The sequence below is a fragment of the Pimephales promelas genome, chromosome 4 (genome assembly GCF_988280905.1).
Source record: "Pimephales promelas chromosome 4, fPimPro1.hap1.1, whole genome shotgun sequence".
Taxonomy (NCBI): domain Eukaryota; kingdom Metazoa; phylum Chordata; class Actinopteri; order Cypriniformes; family Leuciscidae; genus Pimephales; species Pimephales promelas.
The window spans coordinates 35,030,802-35,047,606 of NC_142772.1; the positions used below are offsets into that span (position 1 = coordinate 35,030,802).

Genomic DNA, 16,805 nt, shown 5'->3' on the forward strand with positions numbered 1-16,805 from the left:
ATTTAGCCACCTGCACTACAGAAATTCTGGGAACTCATAGAGCCAATCAGAGGGTGATTGTCATGAGAGTTGCCTCCTGACTCTCTGGATTGACCGGTCCACTCTGAGTAGATGAATTTGTTGGCGAGGTGTCTAGGACTAAAGGTCATTTAAAGGCCAATGGTGTAGGGAACGTTGTACAAGTGAGCAGTGAAAGAGTGAGGGAGGGAAATCAGAGGGAGGCCGTGGGTGGATGCCACTATTTGAAGTACATATAGAAAATTCTGTGACCTTTAAAAGGTCGGCTTCAGTGTCTATGTGTGTCAGACATCAAGCCAACTAGACCTGCAGAACCGAGAGGAATATTAAAGAAACTACGAAGCTGTTCCTTTAGGACAGTTGGACATTTCCAGCTATAACTATCCAATAAGTCCTTCATGTACTCTGAAAATTATATATTATGAGAAGGTTTGGTTGTCTGACTACCATCCTCTCCTGTCAGCTGATACAGCATAGATTAGTTGTGTCTGCCTGCATTTTTTGACTGTGGAAATCTCCAAATCAGAGATCAATTCAAAATATATATGTAAATAATATATAGCATTCACTTTATTTACCCAATAGCATTTCGACACCCTGGGTTACCAGTCGGTGGAGAACACGGCAACCATGGAAGCCAGAAAATGAAATGAATCCGAGATCACAGATTCAACCTGACGTATAAAGCCTCGGCATCCACCTAGAAAGCCCTATGACCAGAGCAAACGTATACATTATCTGATCAACTTACAGTATAAGGCTTGTCACTTTCCCTTGTCAATTGCGCTCGTTCCTGTTGCATGTCCTCAATCTTGCAACCCGCCTGAGCGTCGAGTCTGAAGAGGAGGGGGCAGGGGGAACGACTCCCTCCAATGTTTTAAATTTGGACTGCAGTACCTATTTCAACCACTAGCTGTCAGTAATTACATATTACATCTTTGAAGCCTGTTTTACCCCTCTGATTGTAAAGAACTAACTGCTTTTTCTCTCACTGACTCTCTGTTTACATTACTGTCTGATTCTTTACCTACTAATATTACTGCATTGATTTGGTGTATGGGTTAATATGCTTGGGGGGTTGAATGTAATCACAATGATATAACCTCTTTTTCCATTCATTTTGGGCTACTTCCTGCTGCGCTTGCTAATACAGCCACCGTAGATGCAAAGGAGGGTCGAGGTACACTCGCAGTACTGTGTGTCATATCCTGCCCCTATAAGTTGTACTGTCTTCCCCTTTGTGTCTTTTCACGCCTTGTCGTTCACCTCAGTGTCTGTGTGTGTCTCAGACTAATCATGGAAAATCTGTATTCTTGCACCACCATATTTTTTGTGAATTTAATTGAAAGCAGCTTAACAAAGCAATAGGGCATTTCTTTCCCAGATGAGATTCAGATTTTACAAAAGAACCTGAAATTACTCTGGGCCAGTATTTTTATTTATTTATTTTTTTTGATATGTGATGGATGCGGACACTTGCAACCGTACATGCAGTCATGGAACGAGGCTTCCTGCTCCACCTCATTGATTCGATGTTGCTTGCTGACTGAAGGGGTTTGCTGGTTAGTCCCAGGTCCTGGCTAGAGCATGATAGTTCTCATGCTCCCATACGATTTGCGGAGAGGTCGAGACCTCACTCTGCCGAGTATTTTCAGATTCTAATCTTGTCACGACTGCACACCTAAGACTGTCTGTTCCCGTTCACGCCTAACAATCTTGCTCGAGGCCTCTAGCCTGCTGCTGTAATGTACCAAGGCTCTAAGCTATTGTGCAAACAAACACACACACGCTGGTACGATATGTGTGCCAGAGTAAGATACTCTTGCTGTCGAGTCGCTGACCTGATTTCCAAGTTTAGCTGCATCTCCATTTTTATTTTTTATTTTTTATTTATTTTTCTCCATTTGAATGGGCATTTTGTGTTTGCTCTGTCAACTAGAACCGGTCATGATTCACTTTGGCAATTGCCTGGTGTTTACAACAATGTCACAGGACATAATAACCCTGGCAGTTGTGCAAGAATCAGCTTTCCTGTTTGTGTGTGTGTTGTTTGGTTAGATATGTGTTCAGTTCAAGCACTTTTTAAAAAATGAGTGATATCCATAAGAATGTTTAACTGAATTGACTCAATCTCATTTAATTCCATGTTGTAAATAATACACTCATTCCCTTTTACTTTTTCTCCTTTGTTTTGCACAATATAAATATTTTTTATACGTATATACATATAAAAGGTTTAGGGTTTATTCTAATATGTATATGCATTTAATATATATTTTTTGTATCACATAAAGTTGTGTGTTGTTTACACTGTAAAATGGCAAGTTACAACTGTTGCTGCCATATTATACTCTCTGATCATTGTTCAGATAATTGGTTGCTTTTATACAATAATATTATTATAATAATCTATAATCATTTACTGGACATACACTACCATTCAAAAGTCCTATAGTCTTTAGTCCATTTTTAAAAACCACCTCAATTGCATTTTTTTTTTTTTTTAGTTTTAAAGGGTTAGTTCACCCAAAAAAATTCAAATTATCTCATAATTTACTCACTCTGAAATGAAAGTCATCCTAGGCACATATGAATTTCTTTCTTCAGCCAAACACAATCTGAGTTATATTAAAAAATATCCTATCACATCCATCATAAAAGAAATCCGTATGGCTCAAAGGGGTTAATCAAAGCCTTTTGAAGCGATGCTTTTTTTTGTAAATCAAATATCCATATATGTTTTATTAATTTATAACCTATAATCACCAGCTTGTGGTAATGTCCGTTTGCATGTTCACAAGAGTCGAGTTCCAGCGTAGGATGTATGGGTTCAAACTAATAGGGCTGGGTAACAATCTCAAGCTTCTCCGATATTTCTATTTAAAAAAAAAAAAACTAGTTTTAAACATCTAATTCATGAACAGTGTTTTGTTTTGCGCTATCCTCTGTGCGTCTGCGTTCGTCAGTACGTCATGCATTGGGTCAGTTTACACTCATTGGACAGAAATCGACTTATGTATGACCATTACCGGAAGCCAGTCATTATGGTTTATAAACTTATAAATATTTATATACAAAACGCATTTGCTTCAGAATGCCTTTATTAAAGGAGAACTCCGGCGCAAAATGAACCTTTGGTCTAATAAAACATCAGTACCTAGTCAACCGTTCACTGAGATTTGATTCCTGCAGTAACATAATGAGGGTCCATACATGCAAAATGATGCATTGAGATCTTTGTAAGTGTACAGACCGTTTAATAAGAGCATACTTTATAAAGACAGTTCACTTCATGTATACAGACAGGAGCCGTCTTGATAAACAGTCTCGACAAGTCAAACCACGAACTTCGTGCTGAGTGAGCTGAACTGTATGAAGTTAAGCGAACTTCTGAACGGCTTTCAGGGATCGACTTATCGAGTCTGTTTTCCAAAGATGGCTCCTGTCTGAATACACGAAGTGAACTGTCTTCATAAAGTATCTTCTTAAACGGTCTGTACACTTACAAAGTTCTCAATGCTTCTTTTTGCATGCAGGGACCCTCATTATGTTACTGTGTTAGTATGGGGCTATTTTGAGCCTTGTTAGTGGTATAAACTAGCGATTTCTTTTTACTTAGTCAATGCCCCCATTACTACCATTATACGCTAAACAGTTTTTAGAGATAAAACTCTTTACATTCGATTATCATGAAAACAAATCTCAGAGAACGTTTGACTTGGTACCGATGTTTTATTAGACCAAAGAGTTCTGCTTTAACCCCCTGGAGAGGTATGGATTGCTTTTATGATGGATGGATGCCCTTTTTTGGGCTTCAAAAAACAAGGTACTATTCGCTCCCAAAATAAAGCTGGGAAGAGCCAGGATATTTCAGGAGCTGAAAGTAATATACACCTAGGATGGCTTGAAGGTGAGTAAAATTATGAGATAATTTTCATTTTCTAACCTTTTAAGTAATTAATCAGAAGAATGGGCTTTTTGATCACTGTAAATGACCAAAGGTGTTTTGTATGCTAGCGCAGTTTGTTAATTGTCTTATTAAACACTGAAAGTTATCCTTAATCCTCATGCACATTCTCCTAACCACCTCATTTCTCTCGATTTCCCTTTTCCCCTGTTAGCTATCCAAGGCTTCTCCCCTACACGGAAAATCCGCAACTTCGAAGAAGCGCGTGGCCTGGACCGAATAAACGAACGGATGCCTCCTCGGAAGGACGGCAAGCAACCTGACGGTACTACAGTTAACACTGCCAACGAGAAAAACGGCACTGACAGGAATGTGTAAGGGCCGGGGAGATTTTGCACTTCCTCTCCTCCATAGCATTTTCTCTTGCTCTGCCACGTTCTCCACGAGACAGACCCACTCAACTGCCTGGGATGTGGAGAGGAATCATTCCACAAACAGAGAGAAATCACTTACAACGAAGTACAAACATGAGATTTTATTTATTAAATGAAATGTATTAGATGTACTTGATAGCAACATTTTAAAGATGAGTGAACATTTAAAAGTGTGCAAAATACAGGTATACAATCACAACGTGTCAACCTTTAAACCGAGACTACAGTTTTGTAACCCGAAGACAGAGATATGGATTTAAGATGCTTTTACAGATCAAGAGATCTAGTTAATACCGTTTTATAATATTGTATGTCAAAATGTATTTGGCAAGGGATGGTTTGGCTGAATATGCTGGCATTAAAATGTCTGTAAGGGATACAAGGCAACGCAAACCTAAGGGAAATAAGTTATAAATTCATTGAAAACTATTTTATAGCTGCTTAAATGTTATTTCGTTTCAAGTAATATTCAGACTAAAAGAAAATATTAGCTGCTTTGGGTTCCACGTGTCTGTTTCTACATGGAAAAACTTGCATTTAAATGAGTTTTTTTTTTCCTAAAACAGCACTTGAATCCTGCCAGATGACACACCACATGCAAGGAGGCATAACAATCGATCTTAAATAGAAGTTGTTTGAGACGGTGCTTTCATAAGACTTGCTTTGTTGTTTATTTTTTTTAGAATCAATCACATAACGTAACTTCTGCATCTGTGCTGGAAGTTATTTCGGTCTTTTTAGAGCTGTCGTTTAACAGACGAGACGAGGCTCTCTTTCCCCCGTTTGTTTTCTGACACTCTTTTTAACACGATGATAGAGGAGATTGGCTACCAGTTTTATTTGTTACTATATACAGTAGAATCTGTTAGTATGCCTATAAGCTCATGTACAAATGTAACAGCCAATGTTGGATGTGTGAAGTTGCTTTGATCGACTCAAAAGCCAAAGTCTTTTTGTTGTGCTGAGTTGGCTGCCAGAGCTCTTACCTACCCCATTTGGGGGTGTGATGGGGAGGTAATATTGCACTAAATGCAAGTCCTTGTAAATGGAGTACATGTATATGTAACTCTAATGCAGGAAGTCTTATTGTCTCTTTAAAGAATGTCCACCAGGCCATCATTTCCAGCAAAGTATTCATCCTCTGAAGAGAAACCGCTCGTACAGAATTTAATCTGGTTCGTGCTTGAGACATTAACAGAGCTTGATAAATGTGTCACAAACTGACTTGGTGGTTTCAGCTGTAACACTATGTGAGGGATGTGGGAGGGATTTTTATTTTTATTTTTTTTTTTTAACGTGGCTGCTTGTTTTAACAGGTTTTTGGAAAAGTTGGGATTTGTCTCCGCCTACTGTTGAGATAAAGAGACTGTAGAGGAACAGCTTTTAATGCGAGTGTTTTTTCTTCTTTATTTGAAAAAGAGCAGCACGTTTATCTGGTATTTAAGCAGGTTTAATCCTGATTTGCGTTGTTGAATGTCTGATGCTATGCACATGAGCAACCCACCTCATTTAGCGGGTCATTTTCTGGAAGCATTTGAAGTGTATTTAACATTTTAGACGTTTAATTTTGTAATGGTTTGTGTTTTATTTAGACCAAGGTTTTAACTTTTTTTAAATACTGGACCTGTTCTTTACATGAGTCTGATTTAAGTCACCTTTTTCATTCCAAAAGCATTCAAACTACTAATAATATGACAAATATGTTGTGCGCATCTTTAGGTGTATGCACTCACAGCTTTTAATAGGACTAAATGTGATTCCAGTGTAACCTTCTTACATACTACACTGATTTGATCCTGCAGAACACACACACACACACACACTTCAGGAAATGCTGTATGTCTGTGGACTGGAAAATGTGCTACATTTATTTGCATGTATTTCAACTGATACCAATGAAAGTTCTGAGATTAAGCAGCTGATCTGGGATAAGCTCTACTGTTATAATGGTTTAACAGGGTGTGGGCTGGTCTTAGTATACTGGTAACCTGAAGTTTTAAAGAAAGGAAGAGTAAGTTTGAACTTTCTGTTTGCTTTCATCTTGAGTGTTAAAGAGCTGAAATGTTGAGTATTAGGCCTTCACCGGCTCAGAGACACAGAGACACCATTTGTGGGAATGTTTAGAAACGTTTATGCACAATTATAGCATAATTGGGGATTTAAATGAACAATCCTTTTGTCAAGTATGTGTAATGTGAGGCCACCTTAAATTCTTGATATTATGTAGATGTATCAGTTGAGAAGATGAATAAAGAAAATGAAATACTGTGGACCTCAAGTTTGGTCATATATTTATTTTAAAAAAAAATCACCTGAATGTGTTTTTCAATGTAGATTTACAGTAGTATTGCATTTTACAGTACAGATCAGATTTAATAAATACAAAACTAATGGAAACATTTGAAATTAAGCATTTAGATTTGAAAATATATTGAAAGTGCATTGTAGCAAAATGTATGTTACAAAGTACAGTGTTGTTTTCAACTGTTTGGCAACCATTGCTATACAAACTAGAAAACTATCACATCTATGAGAGTTAGTGACTTATTTATAAACTTTAGAAAAGCAGCATTCTAATTTTGTGTCTTGAACATTCAGTGGATGTGAGTCTGAAAATCATTACACAAGCAGGCTCATTTACACAGAAACAGACTGTACAAATAAATAAATGTAAAAAAACAAACAAACTTTTTTTTTTAGTTAAAAACAACGATGACTTAAAAATCATTATTTGGCTCAAGGACAATCTTGCCATTCATTAAGTCTCGGCTCAGTCTTTTTCGAACACTCGCAATCCCTTCTGCAGGGTCTGGAGTGATTGGCCATCCCAAGTGCGGCTTCAACTTCTTGAGGTTTGACAGGTGCTAGACATCACACCTTTGGAGGTGGTTTTAGAGCCTACAAGGGGAAATGTCATAAAGAGGAAAAAGATTTGTTTCTGAAGACATTATAATCAGTAGACCACATTTTTAAATGTATTTTTCGCTTGAAATTAACATGTTTGCTAAATTAATTGATGATCATCTTTTTAATGTTTTTATTTTTTTTAGTGAGTGAATGGGGTGGTCAAAGGTACAGTGTAGTTCAAAAGACACCTTGTTTTCCTTGTTTTTTTAGCAGAATATAATAAGCAAATGGTGACTAAAGCTGTCTAGCAAGATTTTCAAAGAAGAATTTTCAGTGAATTTAACTGTCTGTTTCTCACACGCAGCTATTGCACTTTAGTAAATGTTGAATATTGTATACTATATACAAGTCACATGGACTATTGGTACTCTTATGAAGCCTTTTTAACATTTTGTAGCTTGACAGCTCCTGATCCTCATCTATTTACATTGCCTGATAAAAAGTGGAGCATGAATGCTGAAGTCATAATAAAATATGAGAACATTTTCATTTCAGTGTGAACCAACCCTTTAAATACTGATGTTGTGTTACCTGACGTGCAGTTATGAAGTCATTATGAAGAGCTCTGGACTGGACTGAAGAGGGTGGAGGTGGAGGAGGTGCTGTTGGTTTTATTACCTAAGAATATTAAGATCACAAGTTCCTGATCACACTTTCATCATTCATTGGATTTATAAGAGATTTGTATGTTTAAAGGAAGTTAGATGTGACTGCAAGTTACCGGAGATGGCTTCTGATTTGGCGTCGGCAATCTATTTTGACTCAAGTCAGGGATGTCAACTATATGAGCTTTCTGCAGCCTTGGATGGCTTCTGAGAAAACAGCAGCATTAAATACAATGAATTTATTGACTTCCCCAAGTGTGAATGCATTTATTTACTATACTCTTACCTGGATGAATGTGGTGTACTGTTTCTGCGTTTGTAAAAGAAGACGGCCAGTCCGATTAGAAGTATCCCAATCAGAACACAGACAACCACAGCAATGGCTACAATCACACCTAGAAGTGCAAAAAAAAAATCTCATTCATGATCCTCAAAACTAAAAGAATATGAGGCTATTTTGAATGCAGTATCTAACATTACTACCTTTAGACAAACCATCACTTCCGGAGGATGTTTCACAATCTGGTGGCAGCCATCCAGGTTCACATCTGCACTGCAGTCTGTGGTCACAAACCTGTAACATATACACGTATTAATTCCTCTAAATCACACTAAGTTACAACTAATGATGTAAAGCAAAGTTTTTGTTAATAGACTTGAAATAGTCATAAACCAATGAGCTCTCGAAAAAAACGAGAAGTTAATGTTCAAGAAAGGAATATTTCACCTACTGCATGGCCTTTGCATTTGGCTGAGCAGTTTGTTGCTTTGTAAGCCGTCTCTAGGTCAACACACTCGTTCTGGTTACAAACCTGAATAAACAAAATAAATGAATGAAGAATAGAAATAAATAAATAATATGCTTCCTGATGCTTAAAATAATTTAAATGTCACAATTGTGGTAAACCTATATATATATATATATATATATATATATATATATATATTAGAGGCCTTTGAAGAAATGTATTGCTATTGAACTACAAAGTAATGTGTGTGTGTGTGTGTGTGTGTAGCATAATTTGCATATGGAAATCATCCTTACCAACCCTTCCCCACATTTGGTGCCAGTGTCGACTTGGCCGTAATCCTCTTCAGGATTGCCATAGAATGTGGCTTTACAGTTGAGGAATGTTACCAGCCGTCCATAATTAGGACTTCCGTTGCCATTTACACAGAACAGTTTTCCACACATCACATCTCTGTAGATAAGTAAAAATTAAATTGGTGGTTGATTAGATGGGGCAAAATAGTTATTGAACAGAATGATATGTGAAAGGATTATTGCTAGATATACAGATGGATGTAAATCTTACTGTTTTTGGCATCCGACGTATTTATCGCCATAACGTTTGCAGTAAGCGTAGTACTGTGCTTTTGTGTTTTGGTTGTAGCAATTGTCTCCAGCCACCTCAGCAGCTTTATTTATTTATTTTTGTAATAAAATAAAAGTTAGTACAGTCAAGTGGGGTTCAGCACTGATTATTTTTCAGTATTTTTGTGTTGCATCAATATATTGCTGAACTTACTTGGACCCCACATTTTAATACACTGCTCCTCTCTCTGAGGACACTGGCCATTGTAGCAATAACCTTTCCCATTTTTGCAAGGGAGTCCATTGACTGTAAAGACATCTTCAGGACACACGGCTGATTTTCCAGTGCAGGACTCAGGCAAATCACAGTCATGATTAATTGGACGACACACATGTGAGGCTGGCATAATCTGATGGGGAGGAATAAAAAACATGTGTAGATTATACTTTCAGAGCAGTAAGTACAATGTAATTTTTTTTTTTTTTTTTTTTTTGCAACCGCTTTGTTAATCATTATATTTATGTCATCAGAACAGCTAACATTATACAGCTGATGGAAAACGTGCTGCGTTGTCATAGGAACATCCTAGGTAAAAATAATTACGTTGGAAATTACGTTGTCTTTCGTTGCTCCCTTCATCAAGTGTATTCCAAACGGTTACATAAATGACACACTCGTGCCATGCTCACGCCAAAGTCCCACTTGAAGAGCTCTGTCGTGACGACGGTGTCGTCTGCCCTTTGAAGGGAGTAGGGCATAGGGAAGCTCACGGTCAATAAACACGTCCCAGTCGGGTCCGTCACTTATTTGGTTCCCCAGAAACATTTACGTTTCTGTGTTACTTGCAGCGCGTTTCTGTATTTGGTTGTGTTGTTAGTACTTGGAGCACACGTGTGTTGTGGAACTGATGACGATGTTTTTCTTAATTTGTGGATGTTTTTTTCTTAGTTTGCGGATGTTTTTTTCTATATGCACGCGTTTTTTTTCTATTTGCATGCATCTTCTTTAGGTAGCAACACGTTGAGATCTCTCGGTCACCGTACATTCTATATTATTTATCTCTTTATATGAAGCATAGACTTTATTCCATCCACAGAAAGAAACATGTATTATTTAGTATCCTATACACAATGTTCCAGTCTAGGATTAAGTAATTTACATTAACCAAATTTGGGACAAATACGGAAAACTAGAACTGCCGCAGACCCGCAGTTGATTTGGTACCTTCATGATTTGATGAATGATACAGCAAAATGCCCCCAAGTCTTTGAATCTTACCTTGCATTTTTCACAACATTCTCCTGTTGCACATTGTGAACCCTCTGTCAGTTTGCAGGTGGTTGCATTGCAGCATGGGTTTGTACACTCCTATGCAAAAACATTTAGTGTTAATCTTGGTTGAGAAATAATGACACTGAGAATGTCTTACAATGAATCTTAGCGGGTGTGTGGGTGTGTTTAAGTTATGAGCACATAATAAATGGCCTTTTTAAGTTCTAGTTCTGAGAAAACCGAAAGTGATTTACTTGTCAAAGTAGACAATGAATGAATTAATGGTAGTGGTGGAATGTAACGAAGTACAAATACTTTGTAACTTTACTTAAGTACATTTTTCATGTATCTTTACTTTACTTAAGTAGAATAAATAGTGCATACTTTTTACTTTTACTTCGTTACATTTTGCAGCAATTATACTTTCTACTCCACTACATTTCTACAACTTCGGTTACATTTTCATTACATTTTCTGATCAGTTTTTCCCCTGCCAAAACGTAATCTGACCGTCCGTCCGTTGCACGTTTGTCTCACCAGTGACGTTTGGTCGCTATAGAGCCTCCATTTTTGCACTCAGGTCTAAGTCCCATGGCCCTCTATCAGAATCCAGAGTTTGAAGAAGATTGGAGAAACTTATTTTTTCGCACAAAAAAAAACGAAAGGGGTACCACTGTCGTTTTTTTTTTTTCGGGCCGAATTTTTGAGTTTCGATATCTCATCTCTGGAAGGGGCTAGAGCTTCCATTTTTGCACTCAGGTCTAAGTCTCATGGCCCTCTATCAGAATCCAGAGTTTTGGGAAGATTGGAGAAACTTAATTTTTCGCCCGAAAATGAAAAAAAACGTAAGGGGTAACACTGTCGGTTTTTTTTTCGGGTCGAAATTTTGAGTTTCGATATCTCAGCTCTGGAAGGGTCTAGAGCCTCCATTTTTGCAATCAGGTCAAAGTCTCACAGCCCTCTATCATAATCCAGAGTTTTGAGAAGATTGGAGAAACGTAATTTTTCGCCCGAAAATGAAAAAAAACGTAAGGGGTAACACTGTCATTTTTTTTTTCGGGTTGAAATTTTGAGTTTCGATATCTCAGCTCTGGAAGGGTCTAGAGCCTCAATTTTTGCACTCAGGTCAAAGTCTCACAGCCCTCTATCATAATCCAGAGTTTTGAGAAGATTGGAGAAACGTAATTTTTCGCCCGAAAATGAAAAAAAACGAAAGGGGTAACACTGTCGTTTTTTTTTTTCGGGTCGAAATTTTGAATTTCGATATCTCAGCTCTGGAAGGGTCTAGAGCCTCCATTTTTGCACTCAGGTCAAAGTCTCGCGCCCCTCTATCAGAATCCAGAGATTTGAGAAGATTGGAGAAATTTCATTTTTCGCCCAAAAATGAAAAAAAAACGAAAGGGGTAACACTGTCGTTTTTTTTTCGGGTTGAAATTTTGAATTTCGATATCTCAGCTCTGGAAGGGTCTAGAGCCTCCATTTTTGCACTCAGGTCAAAGTCTTGCGCCCCTCTATCAGAATCCAGAGTTTTGAAAAGATTGGAGAAACTTCATTTTTCGCCCAAAAATGAAAAAAAACGAAAGGGGTAACACTGTCGTTTTTTTTTCGGGTCGAAATTTTGAATTTCGATATCTCAGCTCTGGAAGGGTCTAGAGCCTCCATTTTTGCACTCAGGCCGAAGTCTTGCGCCCCTCTATCAGAATCCAGAGTTTTGAGAAACTTGGAGAAACTTAATTTTTCGCCCAAAAATGAAAAAAAAACAAAAGGGGTAACACTGTCGTTTTTTTTTTCGGGTCGAAATTTTGAATTTCGATATCTCAGCTCTGGAAGGGTCTAGAGCCTCCATTTTTGCACTCAGGTCAAAGTCTCGCGCCCCTCTATCAGAATCCAGTGTTTTGAGAAGATTGGAGAAATTTCATTTTTCGCCCAAAAATGAAAAAAAAACGAAAGGGGTAACACTGTCGTTTTTTTTTCGGGTCGAAATTTTGAATTTCGATATCTCAGCTCTGGAAGGGTCTAGAGCCTCCATTTTTGCACTCAGGTCAAAGTCTCACAGCCCTCTATCATAATCCAGAGTTTTGAGAAGATTGGAGAAACTTAATTTTTCACCCGAAAATGAAAAAAACGAAAGGGGTAACACTGTCGTTTTTTTTTCGGGTCGAAATTTTGAATTTTGATATCTCAGCTCTGGAAGGGTCTAGAGCCTCCATTTTTGCACTCAGGTCAAAGTCTCACAGCCCTCCATCATAATCCAGAGTTTTGAGAAGATTGGAGAAACTTAATTTTTCGCCCAAAAATGAAAAAAAAAACGAAAGGGGTAACACTGTCGTTTTTTTTTTTCGGGTCGAAATTTTGAATTTTGATATCTCAGCTCTGGAAGGGTCTAGAGCCTCCATTTTTGCACTCAGGTCAAAGTCTCACAGCCCTCTATCATAATCCAGAGTTTTGAGAAGATTGGAGAAACTTAATTTTTCGCCCGAAAATGAAAAAAAACGTAAGGGGTAACACTGTCGTTTTTTTTTCGGGTCGAAATTTTGAGTTTCGATATCTCAGCTCTGGGAGGGTCTAGAGCCTCCATTTTTGCACTCAGGTCAAAGTCTCACAGCCCTCTATCATAATCCAGAGTTTTGAGAAGATTGGAGAAACTTAATTTTTCGCCCAAAAATGAAAAAAAAAAAACGAAAGGGGTAACACTGTCGTTTTTTTTTCGGGTCGAAATTTTGAATTTTGATATCTCAGCTCTGGAAGGGTCTAGAGCCTCCATTTTTGCACTCAGGTCAAAGTCTCACAGCCCTCTATCATAATCCAGAGTTTTGAGAAGATTGGAGAAACTTAATTTTTCGCCCGAAAATGAAAAAAAACGTAAGGGGTAACACTGTCGGTTTTTTTTTCGGGTCGAAATTTTGAATTTCGATATCTCAGCTCTGGGAGGGTCTAGAGCCTCCATTTTTGCACTCAGGTCAAAGTCTCGCGCCCCTCTATCAGAATCCAGAGTTTTGAGAAGATTGGAGAAACTTAATTTTTCGCCCAAAAATGAAAAAAAAACGAAAGGGGTAACACTGTCGTTTTTTTTTCGGGTCGAAATTTTGAATTTCGATATCTCAGCTCTGGAAGGGTCTAGAGCCTCCATTTTTGCACTCAGGTCGAAGTCTTACACCCCTCTATCAGAATCCAGAGTTTTGAGAAGATTGGAGAAACTTAATTTTTCGCCAAAAAATGAAAAAAAACGAAAGGGGTAACACTGTCGTTTTTTTTTTCGGGTCGAAATTTTGAATTTCGATATCTCAGCTCTGGAAGGGTCTAGAGCCTCCATTTTTGCACTCAGGTCAAAGTCTCGCGCCCCTCTATCAGAATCCAGTGTTTTGAGAAGATTGGAGAAATTTCATTTTTCGCCCAAAAATGAAAAAAAAACGAAAGGGGTAACACTGTCGTTTTTTTTAGGGTCAAAATTTTGAATTTCGATATCTCAGCTCTGGAAGGGTCTAGAGCCTCCATTTTTGCACTCAGGTGAAAGTCTCACAGCCCTCTATCATAATCCAGAGTTTTGAGAAGATTGGAGAAACTTATTTTTTCGCCCGAAAATGAAAAAAAACGAAAGGGGTAACACTGTCGTTTTTTTTTTCGGGTCGAAATTTTGAATTTCGATATCTCAGCTCTGGGAGGGTCTAGAGCCTCCATTTTTGCACTCAGGTCAAAGTCTCGCGCCCCTCTATCAGAATCCAGGGTTTTGAGAAGATTGGAGAAACTTAATTTTTCGCCCAAAAATGAAAAAAAACGAAAGGGGTAACACTGTCGTTTTTTTTTCGGGTCGAAATTTTGAATTCGATATCTCAGCTCTGGGAGGGTCTAGAGCCTCCATTTTTGCACTCAGGTCAAAGTCTCGCGCCCCTCTATCAGAATCCAGAGTTTTGAAAAGATTGGAGAAACTTAATTTTTCGCCCAAAAATGAAAAAAAAACGAAAGGGGTAACACTGTCGTTTTTTTTTTTCGGGTCGAAATTTTGAATTTTGATATCTCAGCTCTGGAAGGGTCTAGAGCCTCCATTTTTGCACTCAGGTCAAAGTCTCACAGCCCTCTATCATAATCCAGAGTTTTGAGAAGATTGGAGAAACTTAATTTTTCGCCCGAAAATGAAAAAAAACGTAAGGGGTAACACTGTCGTTTTTTTTTCGGGTCGAAATTTTGAGTTTCGATATCTCAGCTCTGGGAGGGTCTAGAGCCTCCATTTTTGCACTCAGGTCAAAGTCTCACAGCCCTCTATCATAATCCAGAGTTTTGAGAAGATTGGAGAAACTTAATTTTTCGCCCAAAAATGAAAAAAAAAAAACGAAAGGGGTAACACTGTCGTTTTTTTTTCGGGTCGAAATTTTGAATTTTGATATCTCAGCTCTGGAAGGGTCTAGAGCCTCCATTTTTGCACTCAGGTCAAAGTCTCACAGCCCTCTATCATAATCCAGAGTTTTGAGAAGATTGGAGAAACTTAATTTTTCGCCCGAAAATGAAAAAAAACGTAAGGGGTAACACTGTCGGTTTTTTTTTCGGGTCGAAATTTTGAATTTCGATATCTCAGCTCTGGGAGGGTCTAGAGCCTCCATTTTTGCACTCAGGTCAAAGTCTCGCGCCCCTCTATCAGAATCCAGAGTTTTGAGAAGATTGGAGAAACTTAATTTTTCGCCCAAAAATGAAAAAAAACGAAAGGGGTAACACTGTCGTTTTTTTTTCGGGTCGAAATTTTGAATTTCGATATCTCAGCTCTGGAAGGGTCTAGAGCCTCCATTTTTGCACTCAGGTCGAAGTCTTACACCCCTCTATCAGAATCCAGAGTTTTGAGAAGATTGGAGAAACTTAATTTTTCGCCAAAAAATGAAAAAAAACGAAAGGGGTAACACTGTCGTTTTTTTTTTCGGGTCGAAATTTTGAATTTCGATATCTCAGCTCTGGAAGGGTCTAGAGCCTCCATTTTTGCACTCAGGTCAAAGTCTCGCGCCCCTCTATCAGAATCCAGTGTTTTGAGAAGATTGGAGAAATTTCATTTTTCGCCCAAAAATGAAAAAAAAAACGAAAGGGGTAACACTGTCGTTTTTTTTTAGGGTCAAAATTTTGAATTTCGATATCTCAGCTCTGGAAGGGTCTAGAGCCTCCATTTTTGCACTCAGGTGAAAGTCTCACAGCCCTCTATCATAATCCAGAGTTTTGAGAAGATTGGAGAAACTTATTTTTTCGCCCGGAAATGAAAAAAAACGAAAGGGGTAACACTGTCGTTTTTTTTTTCGGGTCGAAATTTTGAATTTCGATATCTCAGCTCTGGGAGGGTCTAGAGCCTCCATTTTTGCACTCAGGTCAAAGTCTCGCGCCCCTCTATCAGAATCCAGGGTTTTGAGAAGATTGGAGAAACTTAATTTTTCGCCCAAAAATGAAAAAAAACGAAAGGGGTAACACTGTCGTTTTTTTTTCGGGTCGAAATTTTGAATTCGATATCTCAGCTCTGGGAGGGTCTAGAGCCTCCATTTTTGCACTCAGGTCAAAGTCTCGCGCCCCTCTATCAGAATCCAGAGTTTTGAAAAGATTGGAGAAACTTCATTTTTCGCCCAAAAATGAAAAAAAACGAAAGGGGTAACACTGTCGTTTTTTTTTCGGGTCGAAATTTTGAATTTCGATATCTCAGCTCTGGAAGGGTCTAGAGCCTCCATTTTTGCACTCAGGTCGAAGTCTTACGCCCCTCTATCAGAATCCAGAGTTTTGAGAAGATTGGAGAAACTTAATTTTTCGCCAAAAAATGAAAAAAAACGAAAGGGGTAACACTGTCGTTTTTTTTTTTCGGGTCGAAATTTTGAATTTCGATATCTCAGCTCTGGAAGGGTCTAGAGCCTCCATTTTTGCACTCAGGTCAAAGTCTCGCGCCCCTCTATCAGAATCCAGTGTTTTGAGAAGATTGGAGAAATTTCATTTTTCGCCCAAAAATGAAAAAAAAAACGAAAGGGGTAACACTGTCGGTTTTTTTTCGGGTCGAAATTTTGAATTTCGATATCTCAGCTCTGGAAGGGTCTAGAGCCTCCATTTTTGCACTCAGGTCAAAGTCTCGCGCCCCTCTATCAAAATCCAGTGTTTTGAGAAGATTGGAGAAACTTAATTTTTCGCCCAAAAATGAAAAAAAAACGAAAGGGGTAACACTGTCGGTTTTTTTTCGGGTCGAAATTTTGAATTTCGATATCTCAGCTCTGGAAGGGTCTAGAGCCTCCATTTTTGCACTCAGGTCAAAGTCTCACAGCCCTCCATCATAATCCAGAGTTTTGAGAAGATTGGAGAAACTTAATTTTTCGCCCAAAAATGAAAAAAAACGAAAGGG

General features: G+C 38.2%; 2 protein-coding genes across 5 annotated transcripts in view; one reads left to right on the forward strand and one right to left on the reverse strand.

The window, feature by feature from the left end:
* ppp3cca (protein phosphatase 3, catalytic subunit, gamma isozyme, a) overlaps positions 1 to 6,631 on the forward strand; it is a 40,645-nt gene extending 34,014 nt beyond the window's left edge. For 2 of the 3 annotated variants that reach the window (XM_039658407.2, XM_039658408.2), the window contains 2 exons: positions 1,172 to 1,198; positions 4,140 to 6,631. In XM_039658407.2, the coding sequence (XP_039514341.1) occupies positions 1,172 to 1,198; positions 4,140 to 4,303 (191 nt within the window). In that variant the 3' untranslated portion in view covers positions 4,304 to 6,631. The remainder of the gene's footprint in view (positions 1 to 1,171; positions 1,199 to 4,139) is intronic. The other variant, XM_039658409.2, reaches the window with a different exon arrangement.
* The window catches only part of adam28 (ADAM metallopeptidase domain 28), an 86,977-nt gene continuing 76,794 nt past the window's right edge, over positions 6,623 to 16,805 (reverse strand). The window contains exons 14-23 of one of the 2 annotated variants that reach the window (XM_039658406.2): positions 10,466 to 10,555; positions 9,401 to 9,596; positions 9,188 to 9,290; positions 8,917 to 9,073; positions 8,603 to 8,683; positions 8,355 to 8,445; positions 8,158 to 8,266; positions 7,988 to 8,075; positions 7,798 to 7,884; positions 6,623 to 7,257 (exon numbers count right to left, since the gene is read on the reverse strand). In XM_039658406.2, the coding sequence (XP_039514340.2) occupies positions 7,231 to 7,257; positions 7,798 to 7,884; positions 7,988 to 8,075; positions 8,158 to 8,266; positions 8,355 to 8,445; positions 8,603 to 8,683; positions 8,917 to 9,073; positions 9,188 to 9,290; positions 9,401 to 9,596; positions 10,466 to 10,555 (1,029 nt within the window). In that variant the 3' untranslated portion in view covers positions 6,623 to 7,230. Of the gene's footprint in view, positions 7,258 to 7,797; positions 7,885 to 7,987; positions 8,079 to 8,157; positions 8,267 to 8,354; positions 8,446 to 8,602; positions 8,684 to 8,916; positions 9,074 to 9,187; positions 9,291 to 9,400; positions 9,597 to 10,465; positions 10,556 to 16,805 lie in introns of both variants that reach the window. The other variant, XM_039658405.2, reaches the window with a different exon arrangement.